We start from the raw sequence: 14081 nt of genomic DNA on the forward strand, positions 1-14081 counted from the left end.
GGGCGCCCAGTCGGCATCTCAGGTGCTGTGACACGGCCGCTCAGAGCAGCAGCCAAACTAGCAACTTCTGCTGTGTCATTATCTGTGGTTGGTAGAGTGCGGCTTCTCGGTTATAGCGCTGACCCACGATCCTTTAACAGTTTTGCATATTAAGGTTGAATGAGATGTGAAGCCCCAAAAAACATATACTCATTTGTTTATACTGAGTGACGGAGTCGTGTAAGCAGTTCACTCACGGCCACTTTATTCGGTTCTTTTTTGAAAGAAACGCAGTGCTAACGTAACGAGGTGTAATCATCAGTTGGGTGCATGTATCTGCAAACATGCTTGTGACACTAATTATAATATGGCCGATTAATTTATTCTTTGGCGGGTAAGATATAATCCTGTCGGTCAAGGTGGCCGGCCCAAAAAGTGCCTAGCGGAAACGGGAGCGTTTCTTGGGTTAAATATGAAATGAAATGTAAGTAGCCTTGGGAACCCACGTGTGTGTGAGCCGTGTCGCATGAAGAAGCTTGTAGCTGAAGGTTCAAAAACAGATTTCCGAAATGTATAGCTTCACATGTTTTGCATATCACAACTTGAGAGACCAAAGGCTGGACTAAAAATAGATCAGCGATTCCCACACAGATCAGCGATTCCACCAGTAAAAGGCAGTAAATGCATCCGAGTGCCTCCTTTCTTACCTCTGCAACAATTTGAATACAAGATTAATATTAAAAAGTTACTGCAAAAAAAAGGGTTAGAGTATTTTTTTTCTTTAAAACCTTGACAAATCTGTTTTCATTGTGATACGTTATTTTGTGTTGTATTTCTATTGAGCCAAGCAATCAATTGCTTGGCTCCCTCCCGTGTTAAGTGGTCAGATGGGTGGGCCGCAAACAGTGGTGTAAAGTAACTAAGTACACATACTCAAGTAAAATTTTGAGGTATTTTTACTTTACCGGAGTATTTCCAATTTTCAGTACTTTTACTTCTACTCCACTACATCTCAGAGGCAAATATTGTACTTTTACTCCACTACAATTATTTGAAAACTTTAGTTCGTAGTTACTTTGCGATTATCAATTATTATATTATAAAACATACATTAACCACTTCAGCCCTATTTTATACACAGGCCATTTGAAAATAGCCGATCTACAAGCTCACAACGCGTCGCATCGCGACGCGTTGTGAGCTTGTAGATCTGCTATTTTCAAACATTTTAGTACTTTTACTTTTGGTACTTTCACCCATTAAGACCTGGAACGCATCTGTGTCAGTTTAGATTTCTTTGGCTATTCAAAAATAGCAGATATACAAGCTCATAGCGCGGCACCGAGTGCCGCGCTATGAGCTTGTAGATCTGCTATTTCTTTTTAAATCGTGAAAAAATAACTATATATATATTTTTTTTAATTGTTAGGATTTAGAAAACATTTTTAGAATCGCCTCAGGTCTTAAAGGGTTAAGTACATTCTGATACCAATACTTTTGTACTTTAACCCATTAAGACCTGGAACTGTGTCATTTTTATATTTGAGCTAAAAAGTATTATTTTATACTTTGGGCTATTCAAAAATAGCAGACATACAAGCTCATAGCGCGGCACCGAGTGCCGCGCTATGAGCTTGTAGATCTGCTATTTTTGAGAAAATGTGAAAATGTGTGCAAATCTTTGAATATATATATTTTCAAAGCGAACATTTTTAACTCAAATCGTTGCTTCTGGGGGTCCCTGGAACAGCCAAATACATATCATTTTGGGGGTCCTTGACATGAAAAAGCTTGAGAACCACTGATACAGAAACATACATTTTTCAGAATACTGTTGGGATTTAGGAGACATGTAGAATCGGCTTCAGGTCTCAATGGGTTAAAACATAGACATAGACCACGGCATGGGACTGTAACAACGCGGTACAGCATGCTGACCTGTGGCATCTTGCTGCCGTTGTCCTCCTCCGGCTCGCCATCGGCCTTGTCTCCCAGCAGGCCTTGCACCTGGTACTCCAGGACGTAGCTGTCGATGAAGCGCTCCAGCTCCTCGATCTCCTGGGAGCGCGAGCTGCCCGCCTCGGACGACGCCGACGCCACCGATGAGTTCTCCATGGCAACCAACCAGCCCTGTGAGGATGATGATGATGGGGGAGAACAAAGAAATACGTTAGTTACTGAATTGAACAAAAGAAACACCCTTGCGTTTCAGTCTTTATTGAAAAAGATAATTAGAGGGATAGTTCACCCCAAAAATAGCTTTTTTTCTATCGATTAGGCACCCCCATGGAGACTTGAATTCAAGGGTATTTTTTTAGTTTTTGTCGCATTCCTAAGCCAAACATTTGATGGCCAGCCGACCGGTAGGCAGCGGTTCCGGTGGGAGACACAAACGAGACTCTTTGTGTCTCCTACCGGAACCGCCGCCGGTCTTCATTTTCCATGGGGTGACTAGTCGATAGGAAAAAAAAGTCATTTTGGGGTGAACTGTCCCTTTAATCCTTGGCTTTAACGAAACCTATTAAAACGATGTCAATTGTGATATTGCTCCATCCGTCACATTGTAAAATGAATTCTCTGGTATACATTACAGCACCCGCTTAAAAAGGGGGATGAAAGTGATATTTTGCTGTTAAAATAAGTGTCAAATAGCTCTATGTTCATTTATATAAAGTCGTTGCTCAATGTCTCTCCGTCTCAAGCTCCTAAACCGAAAATCTCCTGATTGGGACAAAATTGGTATAGAGCTTTATCTTTTAAAAAAAACCTTTTTTACATATCACCTTAACACCACTTTAACCAGCAATGATAGCATGACCAGTGAGGTATAGGCTTAGGCTGTGTCTCCACACCCCACCAGTAGGGGAAGCAGTGGGTTGTTCACATCTCACTTGGGTCAGTGGGGCACAACTAGTATATGAACATCCATTCCACCAGTTCTGTCTCGCACGTCACTGCTGCCATTCTGCCGTTCCGAAACGCATTCAATCATTCATTTTCATCCGCGTGTCCTCGACGTCTCGATAGGCTCTATGCACAGCAGCCACAACGGAAAGAAATTGGGCCTCTTCTTACTTCCTTCACAGGTGTTACCAATGACACTAATGAAGGCTCTGTTCCATTCTGGTCAGGGTGCTGATAACGTGCATGTTGGCTCACTAGAAACACTCCATTCTGGTTCCCAAATGGCCCCTTATGGTGGGTGTGTAACTCTGAGAGTGTACAAACGGAACCAAATGGACCCGTAAGGGTCCATTTGGTTCCATTTGTACACTCTCAGAGTTACGGGGGGTCCTTGAAGATAAGACACCCACTACGCCACACTAAATGGAACAGAGCCTTAATTAGTATCATTGGTAACACCTGTGAAGGAAGCAAGGAAGGGGCTCCAATTCATTCCCAATATGGCTGCTGTGCATGGAGTCTATCCCCCATCGCATTTGTGAGTTTTTTTCCACCTCTCCTCCCCGCACGCAGCTCTGTGCTGATCACGTGACCCCCGCAGCCAACAAGCCTGTTGCTGCTAAGCTCCTTTACCATCCAATGCTTGATCACCAGCCATGCAAAGAGGATTTAAGCATGGAGACAGAGTAGTAGTAGGATGATGGTGCACTGCTGAGCGCTGGGGACTCAGTCACTGGGGAGTCACTGGGTTTTTGTAGCCTACTACTTTGTTTCTCAAAGTGGGGTTCCTTGGGGGGGATACCAGGGGGTCCCCAGCTAAATGAGTTAATAAAGCCTCCCAATCGTTTTAATCCCTTTATCCAATATTTTATAATTTGGCTATTCAAAAATAGCAGATATACAAGCTCGGTGCCGCGCTACGAGCTTGTACATCTGCTATTTTTGAAAAATCTTGCAAACGTGTGCGAATCTTTACTTCTTTCTTTTTTTTTTAAAAGGCGTTTTTACACATTTTTAACACAAATCTTTGCTTCTGGGGGTCCCTGGTCCCACGACATGTTTTCAGGTGGGGGTCCGCGGCAACATACATATCAATTTGGGGGTCCTTGGAGACGAACAAGTTTGAGAACCATTGGCCTACTATACCAGAGAGATTACGACTTGTGGGCCGGGAGGGTATTTGCGACTGGGCCTCCGAAATAATTGGCAAACTATTTGTAATGATAATAGAAAATTAATATTTGAAAAATAATAATGTTAACAAATGACATGGTGCGTTTTTCTTTAAAAACCTTGAAAAATGTGTCGTCATTGTGGGATAGAAACTTAAGTATACCACGTTAGTTCCGCTGATAAAAACCGGGAACACAATCGATTCATTGATCATTAGTATAAACCATGCTCTGAAAATGCACGCGGGCCCACCCATATGACATCTTAACCCATTAAGACCTGAAGCCGATTCTACATGTCTCCTAAATCTCAACATTATTCTGAAAAACGTATGTTTCTATATCAGTGCTGCTCAATCTTTTTCATGTCAAGGACCCCCAAAATTATGTGTATTTGGCCGCAGAACCCCATCAAAATATGTTGTTCCAGGGACCCCCCAGAAGCAAAGATTTGAGTTAAAAATGTTCGCTTTAAAAATATATATATTCAAAGATATATTCAAAGATTTGCACACATTTTCACGATTTTTCAAAAATAGCAGATCTACAAGCTCGTAGCGCGGCACTCGGTGCCGCGCTATGAGCTTGTATATCTGCTATTTTTGAATAGCCCAAAGTGTAAAATAATGCTTTTTAGCACAAATCTAAAAATGACACAGTTCCAGGTCTTCATGGGTTAACACGGCGGCCGAATTAGTGGTCAGGTGGGTGGGCCGTGAATGCTTTCAAGATTTTCAAGCAGGCCCCCGATCCTGAAAAGAAAATAGCTGATCTAGAAGCTCACAACGTGTTTGCATCGTGATTCGTGACACATTGTGTGAGCTTGTAGGTCGGCCACACACACAACGGACAAAGTATAAATCAGGCTTAAACCACTAAAAACCGGGAAAGAACAGTCTTTTTAGATTTTAGCATTGGCTATTCAAAAATAGTTGATACAAGCTCACAGCGCATCACTTCGAAACGTATGTTTCTATATCAGTGGTGCTCAATCTTTTTCAATGTCAAGGACCCCCAAAATGATATGTATTTGGCCGCCGACCCCCATCTCAAAATATGTTGTTCCATGGACCCCCAGAAGTAAAGAATAGAGTTAAAAATGTTGGCTTTAAATAATATATATTCAAAGATTTTGCACACATTTTCACGATTTTTCAAAAATAGCAGATCTACAAGCTCGTATTGAGCTTGTATATCTGCTATTTGTCAAAGTGTCTGCCAAAGTGTTAAATAATGTTTTTTAGTTCAAATGAAAAAGTGACACAGATGCGTTCCAGGTCTAAATGACTATAATGTCTTTGTTTTGGCCACTGGCCCATTCTGAGGTCATGACGACGACTAAAAAGGTGCTGCATCACAATAAGTACTTGGATTAGGGCTGTTTAAAAAACAGAAAAGGGTACTATTTGTGTACTATACTTCCATTCACGCAATAAGTCTCGTTCCCGACACGGTTTCTGGCAACGGCCAATCCGCTGACTCCATCAACTTCTGTATAAATCACCAGCTAAGCTAGATTGTCCTCTCTTACTTTGCTCTTGTTTGTTGGTGAAGTCAATTGTATTTATAGTATACAACACATTTACTAAAAGGAATATACACACAGATGTAATACTGTATAACAAACTTAGCCCTGTTCCGGTTATTTAAGTGACTACACTTAAAAAATGCTCTGCTCTCCAATGTGATATTTCAGTCACTCTTTGTGCACATTCAGGCACACACAGGCACACACACACACACACACACACACACACACACACACACACACACACACACACACACACACACACACACACACACACACACACACACACACACACACACACACACACACACACACACACACACACACACACACACACACACACACACACACACACACACACACACACACACACACCCGCAATAGCTGGCCAATAGGCTCTATGCACAGCAGCCATATTATCACATCCTTCACAGGTGTTACCAATGATACTAATGAAGGCTCTATTCAATTTAGTGTAGCACAGTAGTTCTCAGACTTTTTAAATTTCCACGACCCCCATAACTCTGAGTGTCCAAATGGAACCAAATGGACCCGTAAGGGTCCATTTTTGTACACTCTCAGAGTTACACATCCGTAAAGGGCCATTTGGAACCCAATTTTAGACCCACTGGTGTAGCAGAGTGCAGCAGAGTATAGTTTGACTCACTCAGAGATACTGATGTTCATGTTCAAACTAATCAAACTAAATGTAATGTGCGCCACTGTTATACAACAAAGTATAAAACAGGTCTTAAGTGGTTAATCATACGTGGTTAATGCATAAAAGAATCACTTCAGACATATTTCACGTCGATTGGTTGATATACTGCATAATCTTTTTTTAACCCATTGAGACCTGAAGCCGATTCTACATGTCTCCTAAATCTCAACAGTATTCTGAAAAACGTATGTTTCTATATCAGTGGTGCTCAATCTTTTTCATGTCAAGGACCCCCAGAATGATATGTATTTGACCGCGGACCCCCATCAAAATATGTTGTTCCAGGGACCCCCAGAAGCAAAGAATAGAGTTAAAATTTTTCGCTTTAAAAATATATGTATTCAAAGATTTGCACACATTTTCACGATTTTTCAAAAATAGCAGATCTACAAGCTCATAGCGCGGCACTCGGTGCCGCGCTATGAGCTTGTATATCTGCTATTTTTGAATAGCCCAAAGTGTAACATAATGCTTTTTAGCTCAAATCTAAAAATGACACAGTTCCAGGTATTTAATGGGTTAAATAAAACAAAAAACATGCTTCTTGATTTTCGGATTAATCAAAAAAAGTGTAGAATAGAATATCAATAGAATAATCACTAAGAAAATGATTGAGAGTTGCAGCCCTAATATCAGGAAGTCTGCCTTGCTGTTCCAGGTTAGACAAAAAACACTACAAACTGGCTCAAAACAGCTGAAAGCTGTACAGCTAAAGCTCACACTTATCTCTGCCAAAACAATGAAACAAATACATTAACTTTAAATCAAATACTTTCATCAATCATGTGTGTACACAGTGTAAAAGCGATGTTACAGCAGTTAGTAACAGTCAAATAATTTGACTGGATAAGAGACGTTCTATCCCGTGAGTGCTGACACAGCAGAACGGCACTAGATCTTCAAAAAGCCAGCAGCACAGTGGATGCAGTGCTGTAGTAATTGATGTCAGCATGGTTGTGATTATCTTCAGCACTCTGACTGCAGCCTAATGTCACAATCACAGCCGTGGCGACTGGTGATTCGGTAAAACAGCATTTCCTCTCGTGTCCCATTGCTTAAAAGGGATATTTCACTTTCAAACATGTCTGGGGCCAGGATTTTTTGATTACTTTCATTAATTGTATATATTATTATTTTTTAACCCATTAAGACCTGGAACGCATCTGTGTCATTTCTTGATTTGAGCTAAAAAAAAACATTATTTTACACTTTGGCTATTCAAAAATAGCAGATATACAAGCTCGTAGCGCGGCACCGAGTGCCGCGCTACGAGCTTGTAGATCTGCTGTTTTTGAAAAATCGTCAAAATGTGTGCAAATCTTGGAATATATATTGTTTTAAAGCGAACATTTGTTACTCAAATCTTTGCTTCTGGGGGTCCCTGGAACAACATATTTTGAGATGGGGGTCGGTGGCCAAATACATATCATTTTGCTGTCCTTGACATGAAAGTTTGAAAACCACTGACATAGAAACATGAGTTTTTTCAAAAAACTGTTTAGAAGACATTTGTAGAATCGGCTTCAGGTCTTAATGGGTTCATAAATCATAAATGAAAAAAGTAATTGAAAGAATACTAGCCCCTCACGTATTAGGAGGATAGTATGAGTCACCAGAACCAAAGACGGGTGTTTTCGATGAATCCATCATGGTTAAAATGGAGTTTGAAGTTAGGTTTTGTATAGGAAGAGGGCGTGTCTGATAAAATGAATATCAAATATCTAGATACTGAATCAAGCAACTTAAAAACTGCCTGGCGTGTTCACTAAAGCCTGATTAGACGTTTGAAATGACCCCAAACATGTTTGAAAAAGAAATATCCCTTTAACCCATTAAGACCTAAGGCCGATTCTACAAACGCCTTCAAAACCAGTTCTCAGCGTTTTCCTGCCAAGCGGGCCCCCCCCTCCGGCAATTGCACCTGGCAGATTTTTTTTGCCCTGGGAGGTAAACTGGAGCTGAATGTTTGATGGAATGTATTGAAGTCAATGAGAGCTGTGTGGACAAGCGGATGAAAATACACCGTCTTTGAATGATTGCAACCTTTGTAAAATAATCGGTTCAGGAAAATAAAAGACAACACATCACACAGACACTGATTTCTGATGTCTTGTTTTTCAATGTGGACACTATGTACATTTATGTAGGTATCTAAAGAGCACGGAGTACGTTTCTGACTATGCAGTAAGTATGGACTGTCATCGCAAGACTGTTGACCAATAGGCTCTATTCACAGCAGCCATATTATGAAGACATTCACAGGTGTTGCCAATGATACTAATGAAGGCTCTGTTCCATTCTGGTCAAACAGAGTCAGGGTGCTGATATTGTGCATGTTGGCTCACTGGAAACACTCTGCTACACCAGTGGGTCTAAAGTTGGGGTCCAGGGACCCTCATGGGCTTCCAAATAGCCCCTTACGGGTGTGTAACTCTGAGAGTGTACATTTGTACACTCTCAGAGTTATGGTGGTCGTGGAAACCACTGTGCTAGACTAAATGGAACAGAGCCTTCATTAGTATCATTGGTAACACCTGTGAAGGAAGTGATAATATGGCTGCTGTGCATAGAGCCTATTCTTGCGACGACAGCCCATACTAACCCAGTCAGAGACATACTCTGTGATCTTTAAATACCTCAGCAAAATGACATAAACGTGCAGTCGTGCACGTCAAAACAAGAGAACAAAAAAACAACAAGTCTTTATATCAGCTGACAAAGGTTGCAATCATCAAAACGATATTGTTTGTTCATAAGCTGGTCCAGCCGGCTCTCAATGACTTGAATGACAATGAATTCCATCGAACCTCTGGCTCCAGTTTGCCTCGCACTCCCAGTGCATCAATGGCGCCATGGTGTCGATCGTTTCCCTTCCTTCTTTACGCAGCCTTGCTGAGCAACTCTCAGTTATATCAAGCCCACACCATTATTATTACTACATCAATATTCCCAACAAACAGACACGTTTTCAGTAATCCAACAAATGCAAGATTAGCCAAATTAAACAACAATACAGGACCATGTGATTCATTCGGATGTCCTATAAGTGACCTTTACATGTAGTAGACTACTACTGCCGGAGGGGAAACTGCTGCCAATAACTATTGACCAGTTCACAAATACAACCGCGATCCTATTTCTCGGTCTGACAGCCTCTGTGTGTGTGAGTGTGAGTGTGAGTGTGTGTGTGTGTGTGTGTGTGTGTGTGTGTGTGTGTGTGTGTGTGTGTGTGTGTGCCCTTCAGCATCTATACGACACTTTCAGAATATCAGTCAACTCACTGAGCTGGACAAACCAGTAAATCCCAAGGGTTGGACATTTAAGGTCAACCTAAAATGACGTGATTAACACATGCAAATAAACACGGCCTAAGTTGCAATTACAGGCATGACCCCGTTATGTGTTGGAGATGGGACTAGAATGCCCCTCTATTTTTAGCTTAGTTTCACAGATAAATAAAAAGCACATCACACAGCATCAAGGATAAAAACTAAAGAAAGATTGTGTGAGAAACAGTAAAAGAGCTTAAAAGGGATAAAAAGGTATGCCAGAAACAATCAGAGAGCATAAAAAGATAAGGTTAGAAAAACAAGATTGTCAAGGACAAAAATATGTATGAATATTAATAATATCGAACCAAATATTTACATCCATATCCTCTATATGTGTGCGGCAGCCTTATCTCTTAAAGCTGCTACACTCGCTGTGTGTGAACACCTAGCCTAAAGGCCTCACTCACATCATCACTTAATCACTTCATTTGAGCTAAAAAGCATTATTTTACACTTTGGCTATTCAAAAATAGCAGATATACAAGCTCGTAGCGCGGCACTCGGTGCCGCGCTACGAGCTTGTAGATCTGCTATTTTCGAAAAATCGTGACAATGTGCGCAAATCTTTGAATATATATTGTTTAAAGTGAACATTTTCTTCTGGGGGGGTCCCTGGAACGAAACATTTTGAGATGGCGGCCAAATACATATCATTTTGGGGGTCCTTGACATGAAACGGTTTGCGCACCACTGATATAGAAACATACGTTTTTTTCAGATTACTGTTGGGATTTAGAAGACATGTGTAGAATCGGCTTCAGGTCTTAATGGGTTAATACAGTGAGGCAGAGAGATGGAGCGACCTTGTAGATGTTTACAGTCATCTAAAAGACAAAGTGAATGTCACTTCTCTTCTCTCTCCCTGTTTCCTGTCTCTCTTTCACCACCAAAAATATCTCGAAAATAAGAATGCTAGCCATCATGGATTGTGTGACAGGATATGACATCATTCGTGCCTTTTGCGTGTTCAGCGGGAGTCGGACCACACACAAACACACACACACACACACACACACACACCCGCACCCACACCCACACACACACACACACACACACACACACACTTTATGCCAATCCAGCCCTAACCTGGTCAATCCAGCCTTCTTTCAGCTTAATAATACAAGAGTTAAATCTTGTGGCCATATAGCATGCTAGAAGAAAATAGAAGTAGATGAACAAAAGTTTGATGCACCAGAGTGCCATCGTGAATAATAGTTATGTAGGCTAATATCCTAGTACTAGCACTATGATTTAGTGCAGGAAAATGTTAATGTTTTGTGTGCTTAGTTTTTAGCCTATTAAGTAGTTATTCTCTTAATAAAGTTGTTTCTTTCGTTCCGTTTTTGTAAAGTGATTTTGAGTACAGAGAAAAGCGCTACATAAATTGGATGTGTTATAATTATTACGATGCAAAACAAAAGGAATACCAAACACCGGTGGCTCCACTAGTTAAGAGCACAAACCACCTCAATGGAAAGAGAACTTTGATCTCACATGATTACCTGGTTAAAATAAAAAATACAATAAACAAACACTGCAGGGTACACAGGTACACAGTACACAGACAACGAGAGAAAGAGTAAAAATGCATCACGTTCTAAAAGCCTATCTCTGCCTTTGTGTGGCATGGGACACTGCGCTGCAATTTCACGTGGAGTGCGTGTGGCTGTGTAGCACGGCTGTAGCCAGTGTTGCCAGATTCTGCGAGAGAAACAAGCAAGCGGGTCTAGGAAAGCCAGCCCAAAAGAAGCGACCATAGGCCGACATGAGGGCTTTAACATGTACATCAGCTGTTTGAAAATAGCAGATCTACAAGCTCACAACGCGTCGCGATGCGACGCGTTGTGAGCTTGTAGATCGGCTATTTTCAAATCAAATCGCGCGGGGAAATTATAGTAAGCAGATCTGGCAACCCTGACTGTAGCCATGTGGCTGACCAGAACATGAGTCAAGCCCTCCTTTCTGTGTCCCTCCCTCCACTCCTCCCGTTTCCTTATAAGTCCTGACTGCCGTCAGGGAGGGTACGGAAAAGGAGGGGACACACGGAACCACATGTTCTACATCTACACCATGACACGCACCTCAGAGCAGTGGTTCTCAAACATTTCCAATGTCAAGGACCCCAAAAATTGATATGTATTTGGCCACGGAGGTGCGGACACGTCCCCCATCTGAAACGATTTTGTGCCAGTACAGGGAACCCAATGAGAGATTTGGGTTGTACTTCATTTTATTTTTATTTATTCCAATTCGAAATTGTTCAAAAATAGCCGATCTACAAGCTCGTAGCGTGGCACCGAGTGCCACGCTACAAGCTTGTAGATCTGCTATTTTTGAAAAATCAAGAAAATGTGTGCAAATTAATATATATATATTATTTTCAAGCGAACATTTTTAACTCAAATCTTTGCTTCTGGGGGGTCCTTGAAACTAAATATTTTCATATGGGGGTCGGCGGCCAAATGCATGTCATTTTGGGGGTCCTTGACATGAAAAGGTTTGAGAACCACTGATATAGAAACACACGTTTTTCAGAAAACTGTTGGGCTTTAGAAGACATAAGTAAGAATCGGCCTCAAGTCTTAATGGGTTAACATAAAATAGCATGATTAAAGTGGTTAAACTGTTTTAGATTGTGTTATATTAACACCTGGGGACCCCTGGCCTGGAACCCTCTGAAGGACCCCTGGGGGTCCCTCAGACTCCACCTTGAGAACCACTGCCATAGACGAACTGGGAGGCAAACTGGAGGCGGAAGTTTGGTGGAATGCATTGAAGTCAGTGAGAGTGACAGTGACAGTAGACACGCTTATGAAAAAAACAATGTTTCTTAATGATGGCGATCTTTATCTGATGATCGGTTCATGAGAATAAAAGACATACAGTATCAAACACTGTTTAAAAGATCTTTAGCTTCACCAATTGACAGTCTGGTGAAGACAGCCCAGTCAGCGAACAGAAAATAAACGTCTTCTCTTTTATTTTCCTGAACCGATTATTTAACAAAGGTCGCAATGATTCAAAGATAGTGTTTATTCATAAGCTTGTCCAACCCGCTCTCAATGCATATTGGTTGAGCTGAGAATCTATTGACAAGTAGCCTGAGAGAACGAGAGCAATCCATGGTCTCGAAGGGCGGATCCAAACCCAGGCGCCCGGAGCAAGGCGCGTCCTCCGATTGCTTCACCAATCTATGTCCCCGCCTCCCCTCCCCCCGCCCCCCTCCTACTCCCCTCCCCCCACCTGATTCGGATGCTATCAATGCATAGAATGGGAGATTATCACGTTCTATCAGACCATTGAATGGGCGAAGTAGGCGACCTACCGTCTACCCCGCGATTTATCAGACCATTCAGTGGGCGTAATCAGGAGCTACTGACCTACCGACGGAGATGACTTAAATACTTTAGTTTCGGTTTTGGTTTTGGTTGTTTCGGTTTCGGACCATGACGGAGGCGCGCAGTCTCAGGCGAGGTGGAGCCCCGCGACGGGCCACCGAAGGAGCTAAGGCGACTGAGTTGCCGTCCGGAGCGGTGCGACCCTCGCCTGTGCCTACTCAGCGCCGTTCGAGTTATGTACCGATATGGACAGAATCGTAAATATTGTTGTGGGGACTGCTCCGCCTCCGTCGGTAGGTCAGTAGCTCCTGATTACGCCCAATGAATGGTCTGACAAATCGCGGGGTAGACGGTAGCTCGCCTACTTCGCCCATTCAATGGTCTGATAAAACGTGATAATCTCCCATTCAATGCATTGATAGCATTCGAAGCCGGTGCTCCCCCCCTGGTCTGTGCAACATTGTAGAATACTGACGTCACCAAATTTGGAGCGACGCCCCTCTGCACTCTGATTGGTTAGGAGGTAACAAGGTTCACTCCCGCTCCGAGACCACAGTTCCTGGGATCTTCCCCCAGGCTTTTTTCTTTTGCAACAAAAAAAAAGCCATGGGTTTCCGAGGCTAATTGACAAGTGACAACATCATCACTACAAATAATACAAGCAGCAACAGTCAGAATTTGACTGGATATGTTCTGACATTATTTAGTTGTATTTACTTTCCACTTGTCCCCAGTCTCTCATTTAGAACTATGGTATGTACAACAAGTCCAAAGTCATCTGTACCACGCCAGTCAGGGCTCAGGAGTTTATTTATGTATTTGTTTATGTATTTATAGCATTCACAGTAGCTTGTATTTCATCAATATTTAAAAATGTTGGCCTGGGCCGTGGCGTCGCGGTCCAGGCACCCTCGGTTGAAATCCCTTAACTGACAGCGTGTCGCGGGTTCGCGTCCCGTTCCCGACGACCTTTGCTGCGTGTCTTCCCCCATCTCTCTCCCCGTTTCCTGTCAGCCTACTTTCACTGTCCCTCTCCAAATAAAGCTATAAAAAGCCCCAAAAAAAAACGTTAAAAAAAAAAAAAAAAAATATTTAAAAATGTTGCTG

At 42.1% G+C, this 14081-nt stretch overlaps 1 protein-coding gene across 2 annotated transcripts in view; it reads right to left on the reverse strand.

Annotated features, from left to right (window-relative positions):
- Positions 1 to 14081, reverse strand: part of ctif (CBP80/20-dependent translation initiation factor) — a 106462-nt gene that overhangs the window by 82181 nt on the left and 10200 nt on the right. For both annotated transcript variants that reach the window (XM_084046618.1, XM_084046617.1), the window contains exon 2: positions 1918 to 2109. In XM_084046618.1, the coding sequence (XP_083902744.1) occupies positions 1918 to 2094 (177 nt within the window). In that variant the 5' untranslated portion in view covers positions 2095 to 2109. The remainder of the gene's footprint in view (positions 1 to 1917; positions 2110 to 14081) is intronic.

Source organism: Gymnoscopelus microlampas, assembly GCF_963454915.1.
Source record: "Gymnoscopelus microlampas genome assembly, chromosome: 21".
NCBI lineage: Eukaryota > Metazoa > Chordata > Actinopteri > Myctophiformes > Myctophidae > Gymnoscopelus > Gymnoscopelus microlampas.